Here is a 27,181-nt window from a genome sequence, read left to right on the forward strand (position 1 = left end):
GTATTGACTCAATTATTTGATCAGACCCAACACACATGATTTATGTTCTAGAAACACTTAGAAAACCTGAAGTACTGCTGGGGCTATGAGGAATCCTGCAGACCCGAGTTCCGGTTCAGCTACCCGGTCTGCACCTACGTGGACATGGGATGGTAAGTAATGCCTCCCCTTTAAGCTGACCTTCATGGCCGGGGATGCTGATCCCCGTTCGCAGTGAGGCTCTCTGGTTTTAGATAGTAACTCCTTTAGATATCAGTTTGCTCACATGGTCATGGATTCAACTTGACTGCCCCCAGGAATAGCTGTCATTTCCTCTGTCGGGGAGAAACGGTATAGATCACAGAAAATATTGCCCCCGGCAGACGCTAGGAAGATAAACTGATGTTTTCCTGGTGATTCTGGAGGGAAAGTCATGTGTAATTGAAACTGGAAAAGCCGGTGTTTGTGGGGCTGGTCACCACCAGAACCAGTAAGCAGAGGTGAGGATTGAGTCTTTACGGGCGCTTTATTCAGATGGCCTGCGATCTGAGAAGACTGCGGGTTGTGTACCCCAAAAAGACTGTTTTACCTGTCATCTCAAGCCAGCCCTTTAAAAGGAGAAGAAAGGTGTAGGTAAAGGGTTTGGAATTCAGGAGCAAGGAGGTCAGGGGTTTGGAATTCAGCAGGAAAGGTTAGCCAGGCCAAAGCTGCGTCTGTGATTTCCCAGCATCCTCTCACCTGCTGATGGGTATCTGCGCGGGCGGTGGGCGTTCCCTCCCTGGAGCACAGTGGCTCGGGCTTGTCTTGGCCACTCGCAGTGCTCCTGGGCCACGGGGTCGGGTTGCTGGCTGGTCTCCTCGGGTCAACGCGGGCCATACATGTGGTTCAGTGGTTGAGCATCAACCTATGAACCAGGAGGTCTTGATTCAATTCCTAGTCAGGGCATATGCCCAGGTGGTGGGCTTGATCCCCAGTAGGGAGCAGGCAGGAGGCAGCCCTTTAAAAGGCTGTTCCTCTCCCCAGAACAGTAGCCTTCCACATGCATTGATGACCAAGCCTAGTAACTGTGTCTAAAGCTAAACATTTTAACACCTAGAGTCCCCACCACAGTTACTACAATCAGTACATTCACGGTGCGGGAGGAGTGTGGGTGGAGGTGGAAGAGGCATAGAGGGGATAAATGGCGATGGAAAAATAAAATACATAAAAATCATGCCAGGTTAATGGAGTAAGTAAAATACAATAATTAGCAGTCCATTCTCTAGTTCCGGATGACCCTAATTTAACACATATATGTGTGCATTTGTATTATAAGTGAGTATGTCTGTAAATAATGTATTTTGGTAACTTATTCATGTAGCCAGGGATCGTTTTAAGAAAATTATGATAGTTTACTTAAAAAAATTAATGAAAAACTTACAGCAATGTAACCTTTCGAAAGAAGACTCAAGTCTCAGAAAAAAGAAAAAGAAAAAAAGTGATGAAAGTCTTTGTTTGCAAATAGGACGGATACCTTGGAATCAGCCCGGGACACGTTCTGGGAGCAAGCGGACTTCGGCTACGCGGGCGCACGGAGGCGGGAGCTGCGGGAGCTCTGCCGGCCCCAGCAGACGGTGGGCTGGCGGTCAGCGGTGGGCTGGCGGTGGGCTGGTGATCAGTGGTGGGCTGGCAGTGGGCTGGCGGTCAGCGGTGGGCTGGCGGTCAGTGGTGGGCTGGCGGTCAGCGGTGGGCTGGCGGTCAGTGGTGGGCTGGCGGTCAGCGGTGGGCTGGCAGTGGGCTGGCGGTCAGCGGTGGGCTGGCGGTGGGCTGGCGGTCAGCGGTGGGCTGGTGGTCAGCGGTGGGCTGGCGGTCAGCAGGCAGTTTATTTAATATGCTCCTGTGTTTATATCATGGAAACACGGTGGACGGCCTTGAGAAAGGACTCCTTGCTCCTGTGTGTTCATTGGCTTAGACTCTTTTTTAACTTCTAAAAACAAGTTGTTCCGTGTCCTTTGGAAACCGTGTCCTAGTTTCACACATACATCAGGTGGCCATATTGTGAGGTAGTTAAAATATCACTAGGATTAGCATTTCCCTTAAGCATGTGCTAAAGAAGATAAATTGATAAAATGCATCTTTACACATTTGCTTCTAAGTACTTTGGGACAGAGGATACACTCACCATGCTGCTCATGTTTGCTTAGGACCTCACAGCGTGCAGACAGCTGTTCTGAATATGTGAGCTGGTTGGGTTCTCGCAGGCACAGCAGAAGGCGGGCAGAAAGGCCCCGGGTCCTCAGCGACAGTAAGCAGCTTCGGTGAGACCAACAGATGCTACGGGGACTGTGCGCCTAGAATTAGAACGCTGGTCTGTGCGTTGTCACCCTCGCCGCATGCACTCAGCTGGTAAACGCACCTTTGCCAGAGGCAGCCACGGTCAGTCAGAAGAAGGACAGGGCCCCCACTGCAGGGTTCAAATCCTGATTCCTGGACAGGCACCCACCGGTCTGTTTTTCAATTTCTTCTGCTTTTTAAACTTTTTAAAAAATAATTGATTTCAGAAGGAAAGGAGAGGGAGAAATGTCGATGAGAATCACTGATTGGCTGCCTCCTGCCTGCTCCCTACTGGGGATCAAGCCCACCACCTGGGCGTGTGCCCTGACTGGGAATTGAACCAAGACCTCCTGGTTCATAGGTTGATGCTCAACCACTGAACCACATTGGCCGGGCAATTTCTTCTGCTTTTAAGCCATGCCTATTTCAGAGCTTGTGGTAAGGATGAAGTGAGAGTCTGTGTATAAAAATGCTCAGTGCAGGGCCCCAGTCCAAGCAAAGGGCTCCGTGTTTGTTTTTACAGGTCCAGGGCGTTGTAGGGTCTGTTTTCTTCCCATGTGCTTGAACTCTGGCCGAGTCTCGGACATCGCAGGCTTCTCCATGGTCTTCAGGCAATCAGGAAATTAAAGGAAGATTTTATTAATGCACTTGCAGGCGCTCTGTAGCTTTTGGAGGCTGTCACATAATAGGACTTGAGGCACTTCTCGCAGGAGGCAGGGCAGGACCCACACTGTGCTCGTGCCTGCAGCAGACGCCGTCTCACCTGCCGTCCTCTGGCCTGAGTCTGCTGTCTGTGCACAGGGCAGGCAGGAGCCACGGCCCACCTGGCACACTCCTCCGGGGTGGTTCGTAGAATGCTCTCCTGGCCAAGAACTACCTCCGTGTGCTTTGTGCTCTCAGAGTCCGACCCCTTACCAACTGTGGACTCCAGAACACCGTGCCGGTCAAGGCCTTGTGTTCATGGGAGTTACAGGAAAAACAAATGGCATTTCATCTATAAGTAAAATCCAGAGAAGATACTAGTAAGTTCTTGACACTCCCTCTTCCCGCACAAACCAGACTGGAAGAGACAGGAGCCGGCTCTCGTGGCCGCCTCGCCAGCTCGCTTATGTCAGTGATTTAGAAAACATTGCCCTGTGTCACCGTTGAGACAGGGACCTCCACCAGCTTTCTGTTTGCAGACAGTACCTCTTATGGAATTGGCACACTGCCCTTCAGCCTTGCATTTTAATGTCTTGTGTGCATTCTTCTTGTTTCATTTGGCTCGTCTTTGAAAGATGCTTTTCACACACTGTGGTGGTGATGGTTCTGAGAGCTTTTCTACTTAGAGGACTGAACCACACATTCCGCTCTTGCCTTAACAAGAGGTGATATAAATAGAACATTGGGAGTTCTTAGTCACTGAAAAATGTGAAAATGGGCAAAACTATGTGTGGCCAAAACCTGTGTGGGAGGGAAATGTCCTAAACAGAAGCAGCCTTTGGGAGCGTGCCGCGTCACACCGTGTGGCTCGATCTCAAGGTGTACATGCTGTCACACGTCTAGCACGTCTGGGGGTGTCCCTGGAATGTTAATACTCAGAGTTGTTTTCTCAACCTTATTTCAGAGTGACTCGAGTCTGGTATGTTCCCGCTACCTTCAGTATTGCAGAGCAACCAATCTCTACCTTGACTTAAGAAACATCAAGAGAAACCATGACAGGTACTTAAGTGATTGATGTTAAAAATCCAATGGAAATTCTGAAATATTTTCAGGCCCAGGGATATACCTTGGGTTTGCTTCATAAAGACATGGCGATGAGGCTGGGACAGGTGGAGGTTGGCCACGAGTTGATTGTTGTGAAGCCAGGTTTTGGGTCCATCAGCTTCCTTCCTATACGATTCTGCCGCTTTTGTATACATTTGAAATATCTAATCTAATAAAAGACAACCATGCAAATTGAATGTACCTTCGCTACACCTTAAGCCACGCCCACCAGCCAGTCAGAGCGGCTATATGCAAATTAACCCAACCAAGATGGCGGCTGGCAGCCACGGAGCTGAAGCAAGCAGGAGGCTTGGTTGCTCCAGTGATGGAGGAAGCCAAGCTTCCCGTCTGGCCCTGAGCTCCACTGAAGGCAACAAAGTTTTAATTATAGAAGGTAAATAAACCCCAGAATAAAAAAAAAAAAAAAGAATAAAAGGAGAGGCTGGGAGCTTCCGTCGCTGGGGGGCTTGGCCAGCCTGTAAACGGCCCTCAGCCCCTCACCCAGCTGTCCAAACCTCCATGGGGTGAGGGTCCCCACTGCGGGGGGAGGCTTGACCAGCCAGCAAACAGCCATCAGCCTCTCACCCAGGCTGGCCAAGCACCCCAGCGGGACCCCCACCCTGATCCAGGACACCCTTCAGGGCAAACCAGCCGGGCCCCACCCATGCACCAGGCCTCTATCCTATATAATAAAAGGGTAATATGCAAATTGACCCTAACAGCAGAACGACTGGGAATGACTGGTCGCTATGACACACACTGATCACCAGGGGGCAGACGCTCAATGCAGGAACTGGCCCCTGGTGGTCAGTGCGCTCCCACAGGGGGAGCTCTGCTCAGCCACAAGCCAGGCTGCCGGCTGCCAGTACAGCGGTGGTGGTAGGAGCCTCTCCCGCCTCCTTAGCAGCGGTAAGGATGTCCGACTGTAGCTTAGGCCTGCTCCCTGCTGGCAAGTGGACATCCCCCGAGGGCTCCCCAGCTGCCAGAGTGATGTCTGACTTCCAGCTTAGGCCCAATTCCCCAGGGAGTGGGCCTAAACCAGCAGGTGGTCATCCACCAAGGGGTCCCAGACTGCGAGAGGGCACAGGCCAGGCTGAGGGACCCCTCTGAGTGCACAAATTTTTGTGCACCGGGCCTCTAGTTCTATTATAAAGAGTTCAGTTCTGATGAAAAACTGATTTTGGTAAACCACTTTGGTGACAGCTCATGTGCTTGAGTCCTGAAAAAATTTTCCAGTGTAATTTAATTTTTGTTATCGACCAGGTTTCAGGAGGATGTTTTCCAGACTGGTGAAATTGGAGGACACTGTAAGCTTGATGTGCATACATTGATGTCTGAAGGTCAGCGCAAAAGCCCCTTGCAGTCTTGGTGAGATTTTTTTTTTTTTTACTGTGTTTGTAAAATATTTGCCTTTATTTCTGGAACTTGCAGATTTTGGTAGGGAATCTCAAATGGAAAGTTTTACTTCATTTGTGAATAATTTGGCATGAGCTTTCAGGAATTGATGGCTACAGAGCAAATCCACCAGTTATAATTGAATTACATATGTTTATAAAATATTAGGAAGTATGATACAGTACATACATTTTGCTAATGAAAGAAAAAAATGAGTTAAGAAATAATGAATTTTTATTAACTTGTAATTTCTGTGTTTTGGGGAATACATTTGAAAAAGAAACACAATTTATTGAAGTCTGTAACAAGCATAGAGAAAAGTATATAGTTTGGATTATGAACGAGTGAACCTACCTGTGTGACTCTGACCCAAGTCAGAAATAGACCATCATCAGGGGACATTTGTAATACTTTCAAAAATAAAGATAAATTAAAAAAAAATATAGACCATCACCAGCACCCGACTCTCTCCCAGTCCCAACCCCCGTCCTCCTCTCCAAAGGTAAACGCTATCCTGACTTTCAACACCATTGATCAGCTTTTTGAACTTTATATAAATTGGGGAATACATTTTGACTTAAAACATTTTAAAAATTAAACTAGTTCTGTGTTTACTAAGAAAGTTACCATCTCTAGAAATGAAGGAATTAGGGTAATTTAAATTTTTATTTTATTTTAAAATACTTTTAGACTCATAGAAGTTTAAAGATACAAGGAGTTCCCATTGTAGCCTTATCCTGGCTTGCTCAAATGGTGACATCTTACATAACCATAGCACAATGACCAAAACCAGGAACTGGACACTGGTTCAATATTAATAATGAACACATTTGGATTTAAGTATTTGCTTATATACTTTCATTTTTTGGGATGCATATTTCTGAAGTTTCAGGGGGCAGACCTATTCCAGCATCCCAGAGAGATGCTTTCACCACCTCTTTACAGCTGGAGGTCCCGGGCACCTGGTTCCAGTGTGCATGGGTGGCTCCCCACCACCACGCAATTCTCCAGAACCCCGCGTGGGTCCTGCCTTTCAACTCAATTCTGATGCTATGTCCCAAGGTTAAGGGTTCAGTCCCTCCAGGCCAGGTTGTCACATGTCCTTTGACTATAGGTTGGGTTTAGTTTGGCAGAGCTTTGAAGAACATTTTAGTTATTAAGTGGTTTATGTTGAAAGCATGTGACTCAGGAACACCAGAGTGTACAAGATGCGCAGGGAACATGTGGGGAAGGGGTGCCAGCCTTCTGTGTTCTCTCCAGGCTCACCAGTCTCCAAATCTCCAAGCGTTCCCCACCCCGGAAGCTCTCCGTTTCGTTTTCTATGGAGGCTTCATTGGGTAGGCATTGCTGATGAAATCACTGGCCACTGATGGGTTCAGCCTCTAGCCTGTCTTCCTTTCCCAGAGGTCAGCAGGTGGGACTGAACATTCCAAACCTCTCATCACATGACTGGTTCTTCTGGCAACCAGCTCCCAACTTTAAGGGTGAGCCAAAAGCTACCCCGCTAACACAACGGAAGACACGTTTATGATTCTCATGACCTCAGCAATCCTAAGGGTTTTAGGAGCTCTGTGCCAGAAAAGGGGGTGAAGACCTAATGTAATATGACTATTTAAATCACAATAGCACGTCACATAGGATACTCTTATGCTAATTTTTGAAGTCAAACACTCATTCTGAGAAAATCCTTCAGGATAATAATCTACCGTGCATCTGTATGACATTTTATAGTCGGCAGTGCGGTATCTTCTTTGACTTAACAGAGTTCTGCAGTAGGAGCTCCTGTGTGCCAATGGGCGTTCTTAGTCCTGTATATTTTGTTATCTGATTTCACATGGTAGTTGCCTAGGGTATGTTTGTATTAGTTGTTCATTTCTATGGAACAGATTACTCCAAAATATACTCTGGAGTATATTTGCATTCATTATCTATTGCTGTGTGACAAATTACTCCAAAATTGGGCAGTTTAAGACAGCAAACATTCATTATCTCATGAGGTTTCTGGTGGTCAGGATTTGGAGGCAGCCACGCTGGGGGTCTCTCATGGGGCCCCAGTTCAGTTGTTGACAGGAGCTGCAGTCATCTCTAGATTCAGCAGCCTGGAGGTTGCTTCTGAGCTCACGCATGTTGTTGTCAGTTGACCTTAAACAAGTAGGCAGCTTGATATTCCTCTAGCAAAATATGCTTATTTGGGTATATCAAAGAATTGCAATTACGGCCACACACGCTCATGGTGAGCCATGCCCAAGTCTAGAGAACAAAGAGAAGAACATTATTTTATAGAGAAACTAGGGGCCCAGTGCACGAATTCATGCACCTTGAAAGGAACTGTGGACTGCGAGTGAGGCTGCTGTGGGCACAGGGGCGGGTCTTGGCCCATCCTCAGCACCCCTGCCCAGCCCCTCCCTCCATGGCCCCTGGTTCCCTGTCTGCCGGCAGCCCCGCTCCCACGTGCTGATGGCGCTGGCCCTGCTCGCATCCGCTGACAGAGCGGAGCAATTGGGACCAGAGCTAGCAGTGGGTGTGAGTGGGGTCAGTGCTGTCAGTGGGTGTGTGCGGTGGCTGCTGCCCTGATTGCCCCTCAGGAGCAGGGGGAGGAGGAGAAGCCCTGAGGGACGATCAGGGCTGGAGAGTCAGCGCCGGCAGCAGGTGCAAGCACTGGGTGGGACTGCGGTGCATGGGAGCAAAGAATTTTCAGTAACCACCAAAGGCTTACCCCGATGACAGCAACCAGCACCCCGTCTTGGTCTGGTGCCCCCGCTCACCTGCTCCACCATCCTGCCGCGGCCGATGCCTGCCATGTTCTGCGCACACCCCTGGTGGTCAGTGCGCGTCATAGCGGCCGGTTGTTCGGTTGTTTTGCCATTTGGTCTGTTTGCATATTAGCCTTTTATTAATAGGAAGGGGAAGTTTAGAGGGTTGTTGTAAACTGTTGTAAACAAAGACCCCATTGGAGGGAACTGGGAGTTGGAATGCAGCAGCTTTTCATTGGCTGAGCTGTGGTTGTCTTTCATTGGTTGGTTGGGTTCCTAAGTGAAAAGATTCTCCTTCTTACTGTTGCAGTCCTGGGGCAGTCATTTTCCTGTAGAGGTTTTCTTCCTGTTTGGTGGGGTAGCAGAGCTCCCTCTGCAGGCCCTCTGAACTCCACTTTACAGTACATGAGCCTTCTGTTGACTAATCTTCACATAAGTTTCAGTTTCTCTCTGGCTATTGTAGGGGGCGTCATTTCTTTGTCATGTGGGTCTCTTTGTAATCATAGCATGGCAGCCAGGTTCCCCGAGAGGAGAGAGAGAGAGAGAGAAAGAGAGAGAGAGAGAGAGAGAGAAAGAGAGAAAGAAAGGGAATGACACGCTGCTTCACTTTGTTCCTTAGGAGTGAATCACTAAGTCCAGCCCACACTCAGGGGAGGGAAAAGTTTCAAAGAATTGTGGACATATTTCTGAAACCACACCCCTATGTATTTTAAAAGGACCTATTGAATATTTGTTTTACATCAGACGTGGTTTCAAAGCTGACGTGCTGCAAAGGATCTCAGGTTAACGCTAAATGTCTCTGGTCCCCTGCGGGTGATTGCCTTCCTCTCTATGGGAGAGACCTGTGCCCTGTGGCTTCCAAGACAAAGACTTTCCTTTCTGCTGGGAAGCTTAGCTGTGTGCTGGCTCTCCGAGACACCGATAATTCTTGGAATGCCGTCTTTCCAGGGATCCAGGAAGCCCGTGCCCAGGAGCCTCAGGGTCAGGGTGATGCCCAGCCTCCTCAGACTGCAGAAACCTGTGGCTCCTCCCGCCTGCTGGTGGATTATTTAGCCCATTCACTGTGCAAATTTTCTTTTGTCTGGAAGGTTATCAGTGTATATCGCACTGAGATGTAAAATCGTTTCTGTTCCTGGTCTCATGTTAAAATCGACCGTGAGTTACGTAAGGTTAGTAAGTGGGAAGGTCCACATGTCTTCCTAGGCGGCTGCTCCGGAATGAAGTCACCCTGATGAACAGAGCTCAAGTTACAGTGTTGCAGCAGGAGATTCAGGAGAATCACTTTGAAAGCGTCTCCCAATTCATAATTCCAGGTTCGCTGAGCTCCAGAGCTACACTCAGCTCAACTTCAGACCAATAGAAGATGCTAAGTGTGACATTGTGGTTGAGAAACCAGCCTACTTCATGAAATTGGATGCAGGTGAGAAGTTAATTTGTAATTTATTAGTTAATGAGGCTTTGTTCCTTTTAAATAAATTTTATTTATTGATTTTTAGAGAGAGAGAGAGAGAGAGAGAGAGAGAGAGAGAGGTTTGTTGTTCTATTTATCTGTGCATCGGTTGGTTGATTCTTGCATGTGCCCTGACCGGGGGTTGATCCTGAAACGTGTCTCACTGGGACGATACTCTAACCACCTGGGCACCCAGCCAGGGCAGTGTTCCTTCTCTGATACATTATGTGATTTCCGGTAACTTTTGGGAAGCAGTATGACATTGAACAGTGGGTTTGCTTTCTGCTTTCTTCTCTGAAGCAGTGAACTGGTTTGAATTTCCCTTCATTCAATACCTTTAGAAGAAACCTGCATATTTGTATCAGATGACTCAATCAGAATCAAAAGGCGAGAGAAGAGGTGTATGAATACCTTTGACACTAGATGTGCCCCATCACCTTTCCCAAAGCACTCGATGTAGGTTGAGCTTCGTTGGGACTTTCCTCCGAGTAGAAGCGTGTGTGCACTGCGGGCAGGAAAGGGCCCGTGACCTCTTCTGCAAACTTTCTGACATTGTTCCCATGATGGAGTACATTTCAGATTCCTCTGGAAGTTGGGTTTGCAGTATATTCTTGGGGGAAAAGTTGAAATTACAGTGATTTTCCCATTTATGCATAAACCTTCTAACTCTCAACTTGTAAGCACGCTTCACTTCGTGAGCTGCTTGTCTTGCATAGCAACGTGGGTCGCGCTGTGCTCGCTCACTGGCTCGCTCGCTGTGGGAGGCGAGGGTCACGCTGCCGCACATCACGCTCATGAGCGCCGGCCTTCGGCGAAACAGAGCTCTCCTTCCTGGCTGTTTCAGCATTACGATGATTTATTGCTCATATTTTTAATGTGTTCTGCTTTCTGACGTCATAATTCTTACATTACAAAGTATTAAGTTCAGGAATCAGACAAGTTTACATTTTTAAAAATAAGAGCAAGTAAAAATGCTATGTTTGATGTCCTGACTCATTTAAAAAATATGCCAATTAAAAGGGGCCAAGAAAACACTGATTTGCCTGTAAAAGGGTTGAATGTGTGCACTGAGATACCTGTGCAATAGCGTATGTTGAGGGGGAGTGATCGGCCAGTTCTTTCCTATTCTACATTTTTCTTCTAACTTATGCTGTCTTCCCATTTTCCTTCTTTTGTAATATAGAGTTTCAGTGAAGTTATTTATTTTTTCATTTGCTGATCCATTTATTTTCTTTTTTTCCTTTTTATTGAAGTTATTGGGGTAACTGGTTAACAAAATCAGGTGCACAATGCACACTGTACTGTGTTCCCACCCCACGTCCCATCTCCGTCCTGTCTCCCTGTCATGGGCACAGTCTTCCCGGGGAGAATGAGATGCTGGGAGGAAGCAGGACTCACGTGTCTGAGGACGGAGCCTGTGATCGTCCCCGGCTTAGAACCCTCCTGGCCCCGCGCGCTGTTCTGTGTGCTGTGCTGCGAACCTGCTGGGTGACGCACGTGCGCCGGGGCTGGCCTGGGCAAAGGGCTGTGCTGGAATAGAATTCTCTTTTTCTTGTTTATTTGAAAATATACTCTTTGCCAACCTTTCTCTGGGTGAAAAGGGAGTCCCTCCAAACATCCATCTGAATTACTTGTCTAGAAAGAACTGAGTGTTGCCAGGACCAGTGTGTCTCAGTGGTTGGAGCACCGGCCTCTAGACTGAAGGGTCCCAGTTTCGATTCCCTGTCAAGGGCGCATACCTCGCTTGCAGGTTCCCCAGCCCTGGTTGGGGTGCGTGCAGCAGGCAGCCAGTCAATATTTCTCTCTCTCTGTCTCTGTCTCTCTCTCCCTCCCTTCCACTCTCTCTAGAAATCAATGGAAAAAATATCCTTGGGTGAGGATTAAAAAAAAAGAACTGATTTTTTTTTTAACTCATTTTCTGGCACACAATGTAGTTATTCACTGTGGGAATGAAGTCAGAATAGTTCATGATTTCTGCTCTTAAGAGTCACTTTTTCTTTTAATAAATATTTTTCCTCCTTTAAAGTACATGTTTTAAATGCCAGTTCCTGGAATTGCATCCTGTTCAGAGTCGCACATTTCCAGGTTGAGTCCTGGATCCTGTGCGCTGAGCCTGGGTGGGGCGTACTTGGGCCTGGGACCCTCATTCCTCTCCACCCATCTGATCCAGCCCGACCCAGCTAGTTGCCGTTGTTTCATGCTGCCAGGCCCTGGCTGGGCAGTTGTGGGTAATTTCTAACAAAGCTGGCACCTCAGTGTAGGGATTTCCTGTTTCTAGTTGAGGAGCTTAGGGACTCAGGAACTTGTCTGAGAACGTGGCTCGTGAATGGCTGAGCTGGGATTCAGCCCAGTTCTTCTGATTCCAAAGTTCAGGCTCCTTCAACTAGAACACGAGACATCCAGCCCTTTTAAACAATAGTCGGCTAGTATTTCCCCAAGGAGCAATGTTGTAAGTAGTAAGTGTGAAGAAAAGAGACAGGAATGAAAAAATACTCAAATGCTAATAGTTGCCGTCCTTTTCAATCCTATGATGAACAGGTGTAGCCTAATTTATTTTTAAAAATAAATGATCCTAAAAATAAATTCATGGTCCTATAGTTTTATCCAATTCTGAGCTAAATAGACTTGTATTATTCACTCCCCTCGCCCCCCGGGAACTTAATGATTATTTATTACTTAGTTTATATGGGAAAATGCATTCCTGATTTCTAAATAATCAATTTTAGAGTGAATTTTTGAACCCAATCAGTCTGTAAATTGAGGATTGCCTGAGTATAGATCATGTCATGTTTGGAAAAACTCCTTTCTCTCTCATTTATTTCAGCTAAAAGTCCATCATGTGATAATCAGAAGGGGTGGAGTAAAATGTCTGCTCATGTGCTCTCGGGGTTAGCTAACGCAGGCTTCTTTCTCCGACGCTAGGTGTTAACATGTATCACCACTTCTGCGACTTCCTGAACCTGTACCTCACTCAGCACGTGAACAACTCCTTCAGCACCGACGTGTACGTCGTGATGTGGGACACGGTGCGTAGGCTGCCTCGCTTCCGCTCTGGCCTTGCTCCTCACATCTGTGGCTCCGCGTGGTGAACGGGACTTTCTAAGACACCACATTCAAATATACACGCATGCACACACGTCCACAGGCGTGCAGGTGAGCGGGGGCGTGTCTGTGTGTGTATACACATGTTCAGATGGGCGGACACATAGGTAGGCTTACATTTCGTTCTGGGAACTTGAGAGGGAGGCAGTGGAAGAGTTCCCTCCCTGTGTGGGTAGGGGGTGCTCCGCAGACCAAAGCCTGGCTCTCCCTGACCTTGGTGCCCCGCGCCCCGGGGAGAGCTGCCCCTGCGTGCAGCTGTGCTGAGTGGATGAGCTCACTACAGGGCGGGCCCTAGGCCTGCACATCAGCACTGCACCTGCTTTTTGCTGTTTTTTTACTGCTGTCTTTTTTCTTTCTTCTCTCCCTTTTCCTGCCTTTATTCTTTCAATGCTGACCCCTCCACCTGCCAAGGTCACCCCCCAAGAGTTGCTCCCGTGCACCCGGCTGTGAAATAGGACAGTTGTCATCTCTACCCAAGTGTCATTTTGAGAATAAACCATGTGGTGTATGAACAGTCACAATGCCCAACACAGCACCTGGGCTCCGAATGTCCCTCTGACAAAGACAGTGGTGAGGACACATGGTTTATGACACACACAGGCGAGGCTGCCTAGCCTGGGAAGTTGGAATGCTCACCGGGAAGTGACCTCAGGTCTGACTGAGCATTCACTCACAGGACGCTCTGGCTCCCTCGTGGCATGAGTCCATTCAGACGGTGGTGCAGGCGAGCTCAGCTTGCTGGCAGGGCGCATCGCCACTGCTGGAAGGCGTCTTTCTAGCCGCCCGCACAGCACAGCTCGGGTGCAAGGAGGCGGACGCCCGGGGGCAGGCCTGGGCTCGGGTCCTACAGGATGACCCCCGTATGTCCTGGGACAGCTGATTGGCATTGCCTCCAGGTTCCCCATGGAGAGACGGCCAGTTCCAGGAGTCATTACCTGGTTTCCCGGTCCAGGTACAGTTTACCGAGAAAGCATCTTTTAAATCATAAGCAGTGTTAGCTCGAAGCACAGGTGACACACGCCAGGGAGCAGAGCGAGACAGCGGACTGCAGGTCCAATTCTTGTGCAGAAGGGGCAGTCTTTTTGCTAACATTTTTTTCACTTACAGGGAGCTCGTGGTCAGGCTACGTAGGCAGGTTTTCATTTTCCCCACTCCTGAGGCCCTTGGTTTCCCTGAAGTCTGATGGGACTCGGTTCCCTAAGTCTTGGCCGTGACTGCATCCCTGGTTCTCTGAGTCCGGTTCGGGGTGCATTCCTGGTTCTCTGAGTCCAGCTGTGGGTGCGTCCCTGGTTCTCTGCGTCCGGCTGTGGGTGCGTCCCTGGTTCTCTGAGTCCGGCTGTGACTGTGTCCCTGGTTCTCTGAGTCCGGCTGTGACCGTGTCCCTGGTTCTCTGAGTCCGGCTGTGACTGTATCCCTGGTTCTCTGAGTCTGGCTGTGACTGTGTCCCTGGTTCTCTGAGTCTGGCTGTGGGTGTGTCCCTGGTTCTCTGAGTCCGGCTCGGGGTGCATCCCTGGTTCTCTGAGTCCGGCTTGGGGTGTGTCCCTGGTTCTCTGAGCCCGGCTCGGGGTGTGTCCCTGGTTCTCTGAGCCCGGCTGTGACTGTGTCCCTGGTTCTCTGAGTCCGGCTCGGGGTGCATCCCTGGTTCTCTGAGTCCGGCTCGGGGTGCGTCCCTGGTTCTCTGAGTCCGGCTCAGGGTGTGTCCCTGGTTCTCTGAGTCTGGCTGTGGGTGTGTCCCTGGTTCTCTGAGTCCGGCTCGGGGTGCATCCCTGGTTCTCTGAGTCCAGCTCGGGGTGTGTCCCTGGTTCTCTGAGTCCGGCTGTGGGTGCGTCCCTGGTTCTCTGAGTCTGGTGTGGGTGCGTCATGGCTTTACATTTTCCTTGTCCTCCAGTTTTGCTGCCACCAGTTTCATTTCTTGGAAATGTTTCTGTGAGCAAAGGGCACACTGTCTCTTTCTTTCTATCGTTCTGTGTGAGGGCTTCTAGGCCGCGATCGCTCGTCATCGGCAGCCCTGAGGTTACTCAGTGTGGTGGTGGCTTTTTAAAAATGACACCTGGTGTCATCTCCTTTCATACTCACAGCATCAGTGGACCAGGGCTGAGCAGCCTGTTTCACAGGAGGGGAAGCCGAGGTCCGAGCAGCGGGCTGCCCTCCGAGAACAGCCATGGAGGTGGAGTCAGGTTCCCGTGCGGCCGCTGACCCAGATCTGTGCCTGAAGCCACAGTGCTGTATCCCTCCGAGCGGTCCCTGCAGAAGCTGGGACGTGGATGGAGGTTCTCCAGACACTTCCCTTCCTTCCCAGAGCTTCCTGGACTCTTGCTGCGTGTTTGTCCCTGTCTCCCTCTCGGGCACCGAGCCCTGCGGGGCTGGCTTCACCCCCTGGGCTGCTAGGGGAGCGTGCTGCTCAGCCACCGGCTGTTTCCTGGCATGTGTGTCAGGCAGAGGGGCTGGGGCTGTCGGGCAGGCAGGTGGGAGTCGTCCAGCGGGCAGACACCCTGATGTTACCTCCCTCCTGGCTGCTCTCTGCATCCATTTCAACTCTGCCAACTGGGGCAGAGAGGCCTTTGCCTGCTGCTCACGCCTATTCTCAGGCCGCCAGGTCTGCTGGGTCGCTCGGAATGGAGGCCCACCCAAGGCTGACGGCTGCACCGGGACAGCGGCAAGGCCGCGTGGGGCCACTGCCGCCTTCTCTTGCTGGTGAGGCCTTGAAGGAAGCAGCGCTGTGATGGGCCGGCTGTGACCTGCAGCCCTGCCAGTGGACGTGCTGCCTCAGTGCCGGTCCCGAGGGCCTCCACGCGCCGGTGCCCAGGGCAGGAGCAGGGACGTGGCCAGGCCGCAGGTCAGAGCTTGCTGACCTTTACGATCTGCTCCCTGGTGGTCAGTGTGCATCATAGCAACCGGTCATTCAGCAGTTTGGTCAGTTTGCATATTAGCCTTTTATTATATAGGATTGAGCCAGAACTGGGACATTTCACTTTTGGTGGTGTCGAGAAGGGCCTTTCTTAGACTGGCATTGGAGAGACATTGAAGGAAGGAATTACTTTTTTATCACCACATTTAACAGTTCTCAATATTTTTGTTGTGGTTGTTAATCCTCACCTGATATTTTTCCATTGATTTTTTTTTTTAGAGAGAGTGGAAGGGCGGGGCGGGGGGGGGAGAGAGAGAGAGAGAGAGAGAGAGAGAGAGAGAGCAACATTGATATGAGAGAGATATTGAAATGTTGATTGGTTGCCTCCCTGCAACCCAGGTACGTGCCATTGATAAGGAATTGAATCCAAAAACTCTTTGGTGTGCTGGTCAATGCTCTAACCACTGTGAACACCAGCCAAGGCAACAGTTCTTGATAATTCTAAAATACCTCTAAAATGTGCAACATAAAAATTTCATAATCTGAAAAAGTGCTATAAAGATAAAATGATATGAACATAATATATAACCAACTGACACTTTGATATTTCTTATTTCTATTGGCTGATTTTCAATCTAAGTTATACAATTTTAAAATAAAATAAATTAATCTGCCTCCTTTAGCTGATGGATCATGTAATTAATTTCTACTTTTCAAAAATCTAATGCATTTGGTAAATGTACTGGAAAGTACTAGTTTCTGCATGTTCACAGGTTGCGAACATGGAGTCTGGAACCAAGCAGACTGGGCTCGTCCCAGCCCTGCAAACACCAGCTCTACAATTTAGGGAAATTGTGTCTCAGTTTTCTCATCTGTAAAAAGGGGATAATGATGTCACATAGCTCATTAAGTTTGTGGGCTGGTTTAATCCTATCTAATAAAAGAGTAATATGCAAATTAACCATCACTCCCTCACTCCGTCACAAATATGGCGGCGGCCATGGAGTGAGCAGGAGGCTTGGGTTGCCCCCGGTAATGGAGGAAGCCAAGCTTCCCGCCTGCCCTGGCCGGCCCTGAGCTCCGCTCAAGGCTACAAAGTTTCAATTATAGAAGATAAATAAATCCCAGATACCTGCTTCCAGCCTGCGGCTGTGGCCAGCCTGAAAACGACCATCAGCTCCTCACCCAGGCTGGCCACACTCCCATGGGTGAGGGTCCCCGCTGGGGGGCTTGTCCAGCCCTGAGCTCCTCACCCGGGCTGGCCAGGCACCCCAGTGGGACCCCCCCCCCCCCCACCCTGAAGGGGCTGTGGCCAGCCTGAAAACAGCCCTCAGCCCTTCACCCAGGCTGGCCACACCCCCATGGGGTGAGGGTTCCCACTGGGGGTCTTGACCAGCCTGCAAACAGCCATCAGCCGCTCACCCAGGCTGGCCAGGCACCCCAGTGGGGACCCCCACTCTGAAGGCGCTGTGGTGAGCCTGAAAACGGCCCTCAGCCCCTCACCCAAGCTGGTCAGGCACCCCAGTGGGATTCCCACCCTGATCTGGGACATCCTTCAGGGCAAACCAGCCGGTCCCCACCTGTGCACCAGGCTTCTATCCTATATAATAAAAGGGTAATATGCAAACTGACCCTAACAGCAGAATGACTGGGAATGACTAGTCACTATGACACACACTGACCACCAGGGGCAGACGCTCAATGCAGGAGCTGCCCTCTAGTGGTCAGTGAGCTCCCATAGGGGGAGCTCTGCTCAGCCACAAGCCAGGCTGACGGCTGCCAGCACAGCAGTGGTGGCAGGAGCCTCTCCCGCCTCCTCAGCAACGGTAAGGATGTCCGACTGCAGCTTAGGCCTGCTCCCTGCTGGCAAGTGGACATCCCCCGAGGGCTCCCGGGCTGCCAGAGGGATGTCTGTGTGCTGGTCAATGAACATATGAACATAAGGGGAGCGGGCCTAAGCCGGCAGGTGGACATCCCCCGAGGGCTCCCGGGCTGCCAGAGGGATGTCTGTGTGCTGGTCAATGAACATATGAACATAAGGGGAGCAGGCCTAAGCCAGCAGGTGGACATCCCCCGAGGGGTCCCAGACTGAGACAGGGCACAGGCCGGGCTGAGGGACTCCCCCGAGTGCACAAATTTTTGTGCACTGGGCCTCTAGTGTGTTAATAATATCAAATGCTTAGAACAGTGCCTGAGACATAGGAACGTGCAAGATGCTATTATTACTTCTCTTATTATTAATGTTAATGGAATGTTATCATATTACTCATTAGTCAATGGGTAGATCATTTTAGAGTTACACACATTATGTTTTTTTTTTTTAAATTAAATCTTTATTGTTCAGATTATTACATTTGTTCCTCTTTTTTTTTCCCCCCCATAACTCCCCTCCTCCCAGTTCCCGCCCCACCCTCCGCCCTCACTCCCCACCCACTGTCCTCATCCATAGGTGCACGATTTTTGTCCAGTCTCTTCCCACATCTCCCACACCCCTTTCCCCCCCAAGAATAGTCAGTCCATTCCCTTTCAATGTCCCTGATTCTATTATAATCAACAGTTCATTCTTTTCATCAGATTATTTATTCACTTGATTCTTAGATTCACTTGTTGATAGATGCATATTTGTTGTTCATAATTTGTATCTTTACCTTTTTCTTCCTCTTCCTCTTCTTAAAGGATACCTTTCAGCATTTCATATAATCCTGGTTTGGTGGTGATGAACTCCTTTAGCTTTTCCTTATCTGTGAAGCTCTTTATCTGACCTTCAATTCTGAATGATAGCTTTGCTGGATAAAGTAATCTTAGTTGTAGGTTCTTGGTATTCATCACTTTGAATATTTCTTGCCACTCCCTTCTGGCCTGCAAAGTTTCTGTTGAGAAATCAGCTGACAGTCGTATGGGTATTCCCTTGTAGGTAATTGAGTTTCTTTCTCTTGCTGTTTTTAAGATTCTTTCTTTATCTTTTGCTCTTGGCATTTTAATTATGATGTGTCTTGGTGTGGTCCTCTTTGGATTCCTTTTGTTTGGGGTTCTCCGCGCTTCTTGGACCTACCTGTAAGTCCATTTCTTTCACCAGGTGGGGGAAGTTTTCTGTCATTATTTCTTCAAATAGGTTTTCAATATCTTGCTCTCTCTCATATTCTGGCACCCCTATAATTCTGATGTTGGTACGCTTGAAGCTGTCCCAGAGGCTCCTTACACTATCCTCGCATTTTTGGATTCTTTTTTCATTTTGCTTTTCCGGTTGGATGTTTTTTGCTTCCTCGCATTTCAAATCATTGACTTGATTCTTGCGCTTCTCTGGTCTGCTGTCGGGCGTCTGTATAATATTCGTTATTTCAGTCCGTGTATGCTTAGTTTCTAGTTGGTTCCCCAATATAAGATCGAGGGTCTTATTAGTTTTCGTGTAGATCTCATTAAGTTTATCGGCAGCTTCTAAACAGTTCTTGAGAGACCTTAAAAGTGTGGTTCTGAACTCTATATCTTCCTTTGACAATTTTGTCCTGTTTCTTTGTCTCCGCATTTTGTTATGCTTCCTTGGTGCACCCCCTAGTGGTCTTTGTTTGCAGTCTTATAGTTAAACTTTGATTGTTGTAGCTAATACCAGGGAGGGTTTGACCTCCAGGCCAAGTGGCTATGAGAATCAGCTGTGTCAGCAGTGAGAGAACTTCTGTCCTCTAGGGAGGTGCTAATCTAGCCTTTGCCTGAGGCTATCCGGCAAATGCCTCTGTGCAGGGCTTGGGCGGGGTAGGGCGGGTCGCACAGGATCAACAGGGTGGGCTGGAGAGAGCAGTTATGGCGGCTCTCAGTCCTGTCCCCAGGGGCTCTGCCTCTCTGAGTCCCAGCACCCGCTGCAAAGCTGGGAGAGAAAGCTGCACTCGCTCTGACCGAAGCCAGACAGTCCCGCTTCTCCCGTTTGAGTCTGGGTCCCTAAAGACTCGCCCGGATCTGGAGCTCAGAGTCTGCGACTCCCTCCCCATTGAAAACGCCAACCGCGCCCTCCGCCGCCAGCCCGCTCCTCGCACTCCGCACCTCAGGATTTGACTTCAGCACTGCGCCTCCTCTGAGTGTCCGTGTGCGTTTCTCTTTCCTCCTAGTTGTAGGACTTCCACTCAGCCAGCGTTCCTGTGGTTCTGGGTGATGTCCCTTCCGTCTTTTAGTTTCACTTTTGAAGTAGTTGTTCAAAGCAGCAAACTCCGGCATTAACCTATGCCGCCATCTTGGTTCTCACATTATGTTTTTATTTTTATTTTATTTTTATTTATTTATTTATTTTTTAAATATATTTTATTGATTTTTTACAGAGAGGAAGGGAGAGAGATAGAGAGTTAGAAACATCGATGAGAGAGAAACATCGATCAGCTGCCTCCTGCACATCTCCCACTGGGGATGTGCCCGCAACCCAGGTACATGCCCCTGACCGGAATCGAACCTGGGACCCTTCAGTCCACAGGCCGACGCTCTATCCACTGAGCCAAACCGGTTTCGGCCACATTATGTTTTTAATGTTAAAACTTTTCAAAGCATTTTTCTTGCTCTGAAATTTATTTCCAAAGATATTTACCCGAATGGTTTTGTTCACTGAGCATATCAGAGTGTGTGCAAATGGTGATGTGTGTATGTGTTGTGTGCACTTGTACTGTGGATAGAAAACTCACAGGAAAAAAGCCCACAACAGCTGACGTTGCAGACATGCAAATACTAAGGGTTGGGGTGGAGAAACAAACCGCTCTGAGGAGACTAAGGCTGAAATTGTGGTGATTATTATTATTTTTAAAATATATTGTATTGAGTTTTTACAGAGAGGAAGGGAGAGGGATAGAGAGTTAGAAACATCTATGAGAGAGAAACATCCATCAGCTGCCTCCTGCACACCCCCTACTGGGGATGTGCCCGCAACCAAGGTACATGCCCTTGACCAGAATCGAACCTGGGACTCTTCAGTCCGCAGGCCGACGCTCTACCCACTGAGCCAAACTGGTCAGGGCTGTGGTGATTCTTTCTGATGACAGCACATCAGTGAGGCCCACGGTGGAAGCTGGTTTTCTTACCTGCACTTCATAGCTTGCCTAGGATCGTTCCTTCTTCACACTCAGGCCAGTGCTGGTGTGTCCAGTGCTGATGTGTTTTACATTCTCGGAGAGCCACACTGAGCGATTTTATTGCCCTGACTTATTTTGTTTCCTCTTTCAGAGCACCTATGGCTACGGGGACCTCTTCTCTGACACGTGGAAGGCATTTACGGATTATGACGTGATTCACCTGAAAACCTATGACTCCAAAAGGGTACTGGAAACCGCCGAAATGTCTATGTTACTTGTCATTGCAGTGACTCACTCATCACGTATATGCCGAATATGGGTTTCTAGTAGCTGTTACCATTGATTTCTTACTTTTTAGTTTCCTTTTTGGTAACTGGAATCCTCATTGTTAAACTCTGTAGCTTTGAAAACATTTTTTCATAGCTTTTCCAAAAACACAGATTTCACTTGAATGAAATAGTTTGCTATTCAAAAATATTTTAATGTAAAATAGAGGTTAGTTAAAATTTATTTTCTGTAATTATAAGTGCTGTTTTGGTCTGAAGGGTACAGTCTGTCTCTTCTTACCTTTTAAAATGTCTTTATTGTCAGGTGTGTTTTAAAGAAGCGATCTTTTCCCTGCTCCCCCGGATGAGATATGGGCTCTTCTATAACACCCCTCTGGTAAGAATGTTATCTGTTGTGAGCATTCATATTTATAAAACTTATTCTTGATCTATTCTAAGATAACATTTGTATATAACTTGAGAACCTTTGAAATATTCATTGTCATATCAACTCTTCTTTTATTTTAGATTTCTGGCTGCCACAGCACCGGGCTGTTCCGGGCGTTTTCCCAGCATGTGCTACACAGACTGAACGTCACACAGGAGGGACCCAAGGTAATGGGTCCACAGCAGGTCCTAGAGCAGCCGTGGGCAAACGACGGCCCGCAGGCCGGATCCGGCCCGTTTGAAATGAATAAAACTAAAAAAAAAAAAAAGACGGTACCCTTTTATGTAATGATGATTACTTTGAATTTATATTAGTTCACACAAACACTCCATCCATGCTTTTGTTCCGGCCCTCCGGTCCAGTTTAAGAACCCATGTGGCCCTCGAGTCAGAAAGTTTGCCCACCCCTGGCCTAGAGTCATGCCGCTTCGCTCAGAGCCCTTTCCTTATACCGTTGATAAGACGCCTAGGAACTTCATTAGCCTGTGGTAGCATTGGTTTTGTTATGTGTCGTGTAGCTTAAAGATGATAAGTGAGGACTTACTGCGTTTTGGGTTCTGGGTGGGCTTGACTTTTACCCTGAATAAAAAACCAATACCACCTTTGCAGAAAAGAAATACTCAGAAGACAATGTTTTCTGTGCTAGTTTCTGAACCTGAGTGTTAGAAATCAGATGTGTACAATTTATGAAAGATAAACTAGGGAGAGTGGACGAATGCACTTTCTTCTCTTTCTCTTCCTTTTGCCATGTTTCCCCATACAACCTAAATCCCCACCTGAGCCACACAGCTTCTGCTAAAAGATCTACCCACCCACCCACACAGAAGTGTAATGAACTGGTTTGTCTTCTGTGGCCAAAGGAGATGCATTTTTTATTCCCTGAGAGAACTGTGAAGGAATTAGGCTTAAATTTTTTTTTTAAAAGTTCCATAAATGTGTCCTTATTGCGTTTCATCTCTTTGTGAAAATCACATTTTAGGTTTAGGTGTTCACTCACCTGTCCAGGCACAGACAGCATTTATTTGGCCTTGCCTTCTGATTACAGGATGGAAAAATCAGAGTCACCATTCTTGCGCGGAGCACAGAGTACCGGAAAATACTCAACCAAAATGAGGTGAGTGTGGGGCATGCATTTTTAACGTCACCACGTTGAACTTAACTTCCTCTAACTAGTGTGTTTTATTTTTCACATTGCATTCACTGTTTTGATTGAACTTATTAGCCTTTAGACAAGTTTGATGGCTACGCCCAGTTCATTTATTGGATTTTTACTGAACGGCGCCAAACCACTTGTTAGACTCCCAAACTCATTTCAACTGCATCAACTCACAGACTGTATTTCACCTCGCCTGAAGCTATGCCTGCATAGCATGGCTGCAGATGTACTCGCAGCAGTGAGATTTGCTGCCCAAACAGGCACTGAGCACCTGCCATGTGCTGGGTTCTGGTTCTGGTTCTGGGTCAGGTGAGAAACAGGGGAGGACTAGGCTACAACCCCCGCTTTCTGTAGTTCATTCCTCAGTCTTGGGGAACGGGGGGGATGACTGCTCTAGCCACTTCCTGCCAAGAGGGGACAGTGAGTCCGGAAGAGTGCAAGAAAGCACAAGAAATGTGCTTAGAATACTTGAATACTAGGACTGGACAAGCGAATATCACAACCAGGAAAGGAAACCATTGTTTATGTTCACTCAGTAGCAAGTTAAGACAGGTAACTCAGGTCTCTACAGGCTGGTCCGTATCCTGGGCAGAAGCAGTCCTCTTTTGAGATGCCTGTCTTCTCTTCTTGGCCAGGTGGGGTCCGTCGTCCTGTTTTATTTGAAAGGGGACTCACTAGAGGGACGGCACAGGGTCCCTCCCGCTTAGGTTGTAGCTGACCTCACTGTGGCTTTCCCCAAGTCTTGAGGCCAGATGAAGCAGCACCGGGAGACTGCACACATTGTATGGTGTCGAATGTTTTTGCAGAATGCTTAAGCTTCCATAGGGCCTCCACTGGAGCTTGCTCTAGGGCAACTGATGAGACCTCATCCCGAGTTAAGTTGGTTTCATGACATAGTCATCCTTTCGGTCTAGCCTTAGACTGAGTTCTCCGTGAAGCATATAATTCCGAAGGCCTCGCACCTTTCCCGCCTTTCCTGGCTACGCCTGGTGGGAGCACCATCCAGCAACACTGGTGTTTCCCGTTAGTCTCTGGGTCGTCCCATTCAAAGGCACAGTTCCTGGGACTCAGGACCCAGGGTATGTGGTAAAAGGCTTCTTCTAAGTCTAGCACTGTAAACAGCGACGGCCTCAGATGAGGTGGTCAGCACAGAAAAAGGACCTGGCACCACCAGACGTCTGTCCCCTGCAGTGTGATGGCTCTCAAATCCCATACAAAGCGATCCTCTCCGTCCCAGGCTCCTGCCGTGGCCGCTAGTGTTCCACGGCGATCGACGGGGTCGCGCTCACTGGCCCTCTGGCTCGCAGGGCTCCGAAGGGTATCATCTCAAGTTTGGATGTGAGTGCCTGGACGAAGCTGTGCCCTTCAGCGTTGTGCTCTTGCTGGCTGCGGTCAGCCCAGCCTCCACGGTCACCTTTTGTAGACTTTGTTCAGGGGTTTCTGGCTCAAGGTTGTCTTAGGACTGTAACAGCACCTTGGAGGGCGCGGGCTTGATCTTTTTCTGGTGAGACAGTCACTTGAGCATTTAATTTTGTTAGTGGATCTCATCCTGACGGAATGGGGCATTGGGGTGCACACGGAAGGCTGTGTCTTAAAGGTTTCCCGATGTGATGTGAGTGCCCGGAGGAAGGGCCTGGGGGGGCTCCCCCAGCTATGGTAGCCATGGTTTTAGGGGAGAGGGCCTTGTCTGGCATTTAGGACAGAATATGTAGCCACCGTGTCTATTGGAAAGTCTGCGCATCTCTTTCCCACAGCAGTTGTCACCAGGGAAATGTCCAGGTCATAGGATCTCGGGGCCGCCCAGGGCCTGTCATGCCTGGTCGTTACCCTCTTGTTTCACATGCATGTTGTCGCTGCCGTAAAGGGGCAGCCCTCGCAGTCGGGGCGCCAGGCCTGGCCCTCGGGTGTTTGCCGGCTCCAGCCAGCGCCTTGCTGGGCCTGAGGGATGCTGGCGGGTGCCGAGCTGAGCAGCTTGCTGTCTCATGTCAGCCTGTGAGCGCAAACACCCTGTCTGGGAAGGGGACAGTGCTCCTGGTTTGGGCCCCTTTGTAAAGCCCCGGTGCCAGGTGTCCACTTCCTCAGGGCCCAGATAGTGCACCTTGGGGACCTGGTGCTGTGGGCCTTCTTGTCCTCCCGCATCTGCGTGGAGCTCGGGCACCTGCGTGGAGCTCGGGCGCCTGCGTGGAGCTTGGGTGCCTGTGTGGAGCTCGGGTCCCTGCGTGGAGCTTGGGTGCCTGTGTGGAGCTTGGGCGCCTGCGTGGAGCTCGGGCGCCTGCGTGGAGCTCGGGTCCCTGCGTGGAGCTCGGGTCCCTGCGTGGAGCTCGGGCGCCTGCGTGGAGCTCGGGTCCCTGCGTGGAGCTCGGGCGCCTGCGTGGAGCTCGGGTCCCTGCGTGGAGCTCGGGCGCCTGCGTGGAGCTCGGGTCCCTGTGTGGAGCTCGGGTCCCTGCGTGGAGCTCGGGCGCCTGCGTGGAGCTCGGGCGCCTGCGTGGAGCTCGGGTGCCTGTGTGGAGCTCGGGTCCCTGCGTGGAGCTCGGGTCCCTGCGTGGAGCTTGGCAGCAGTGAGCCAGGCAGGGGCCAGGGCGAGGGACCGAGGCGGTGCCCAGCCCGCGCTGGCTGAGCACGCTGCCTGCTGTGGTGTCCACCTGGCGGCTCCTCACAGCCCCTTCTTGTGGACACTCAATTGCCTGAGTCGTGCCTCCACTGAGATTTGAACATGTATACAGTAATACTTAGTGTTTCAAGATAGCAACTAGAATTATTTCATTTGACAAATCTTCCCATGTAATTTTAGTATGTTAAGTAGGCCAAATTAGTTTAAAACTTCTCTTTTATAGGGAGAGAGAACAAATGTTTGAGGCATTATAGGGAATAACCTAAAGCCATTTCCAGGTTAAAAAAAGTCTCCTTTAAAAACCTGGACCCCGGGAATACTGTCAAACATGACCAAAAAGATCACATATCACTGTGACACAATATGAAATTACCCGTTTACTCAAAGTGACAATAAAAGACCTCAGACTGTCGGTAGCTTAGGCTAAGGGCTAACATCTCACTCGCAAGGTGATTCATGTGGGGCTCCCATTTCTGAAGGACTGCAGAGCTTCAGGCTGAGTGAGATGCTTCTCAGCGGGGGATGGGGACATGTGCACACACACAGACACAGAGACACACATACAGTCACAGACACAGACAGACACACAGTCACATACAGATAGGCATACAGTCACAGACACAGAGACACAGTCACACACACAGTCACAAACACACAGACACACAGACAGACACACACAGACACAGAGACACACCTACAGTCACAGACACACACACACACACACACACACACACCTACAGTCACAGACACAGACAGACACACAGTCACATACAGATATGCATACAGTCACAGACACACAGACACAGACACACAGTCACATACAGATATGCATACAGTCACAGACACAGAGACACAGTCACACACAGTCACAAACACACAGACACACAGACAGACACAGTGACACATAGATACAAACAGACACAGTCACACACAGGCACACATACAGTCACAGAGACAAACATACATCCACATACATAGACATACATACAGTCACACACAGACACATAGTCTCACACAAAGACACAGATAGTCACACACAGACACACAGTCACAGACACACAGATACAGACACAGACATACACACAGTGACGCAGATAGATACACACAGACACATACACAGACACACAGTCACACACAAAGACACAGTCCCATACAGACACACAGTCACACACAGACACACAAAGTCATAGATATACAGATATAGACACACAGACACACAGTGACGCAGCTAGACACACAGACACACACTCACAGAAACACACATACACTCACACACACACTCACTGCTGCCCACCAGGATCAGCACCCACGAAGTGGGAGGCCGACCTGGGTGGCCACGCACGTGCTCGCTCGGGGCGGTGACGGAGGGCTGCTGCGGGCGCCTCCCTGCCCGCGTGGTCGGCTGGAGCTGGCTGCAGAGCTCCACCTTCACAGACGCTGGCGCAGACACCTGCCGGTGGAGGCTCTTGGGGAGGACGGCCCGCAGGGCTGGGGACGCAGCCCCCTCGGCTCCCTAGAGCGCCTCAGAGCCCCCCAAGGGCAGGGCTCTGACCCGCAGGCCTGACAGGCGTTAGACAACCAGGGGACACCCACTGCTTCTTTTCCCGAAAGTGACACTAGAAAGTAGCACGGAGGAGGCAAGTGTCGGGGCAGACAGCCTCCAGCGCCACCAGCTGGGTCTAGGGCCTCAGGCAGGCGGCCACAGGCCACAGTCCCCTCCTGCCACCCAAGCCATCACCGAGCGGGGCCGCCACCCAAAAGGTCACCGAGCGGGGCCGCCGCCTGAATGGTCACCGAGCGGGGCCGCCTGAATGGTCACCGAGAGGGGCCGCCTGAATGGTCACCGAGAGGGGCCGCCGCCTGAATGGTCACCGAGCGGGGCTGCCGCCTGAATGGTCACCGAGCGGGGCCGCCACCTGAATGGTCACCGAGAGGGGCCGTCGCCCACACAGAAGCCAATGCTATGACATCAGCTGTGGAGAAAATGGAAGCTTTTTGGCAGATCTTTGGGCGAGGAGGCGGGAGGTGAGGCTCAGGTCTGAGTCCCTGACCCAGGCCCGGTGGGACTTTGGG

At 49.7% G+C, this 27,181-nt stretch overlaps 1 protein-coding gene across 4 annotated transcripts in view; it reads left to right on the plus strand.

Annotated features, from left to right (window-relative positions):
- The window catches only part of EOGT (EGF domain specific O-linked N-acetylglucosamine transferase), a 55,987-nt gene that overhangs the window by 7,599 nt on the left and 21,207 nt on the right, over positions 1-27,181 (plus strand). For all 4 annotated transcript variants that reach the window (XM_059663013.1, XM_059663015.1, XM_059663017.1 and 1 more), the window contains exons 3-12: positions 52-152; positions 1,484-1,592; positions 3,899-3,993; positions 5,302-5,406; positions 9,500-9,606; positions 12,559-12,662; positions 20,780-20,872; positions 21,220-21,291; positions 21,423-21,509; positions 22,387-22,455. In XM_059663013.1, coding sequence (XP_059518996.1) covers positions 52-152; positions 1,484-1,592; positions 3,899-3,993; positions 5,302-5,406; positions 9,500-9,606; positions 12,559-12,662; positions 20,780-20,872; positions 21,220-21,291; positions 21,423-21,509; positions 22,387-22,455 — 942 coding nt within the window. The remainder of the gene's footprint in view (positions 1-51; positions 153-1,483; positions 1,593-3,898; positions 3,994-5,301; positions 5,407-9,499; positions 9,607-12,558; positions 12,663-20,779; positions 20,873-21,219; positions 21,292-21,422; positions 21,510-22,386; positions 22,456-27,181) is intronic.

Source organism: Myotis daubentonii, chromosome 14, assembly GCF_963259705.1.
Source record: "Myotis daubentonii chromosome 14, mMyoDau2.1, whole genome shotgun sequence".
Taxonomy (NCBI): Eukaryota; Metazoa; Chordata; class Mammalia; order Chiroptera; family Vespertilionidae; genus Myotis; species Myotis daubentonii.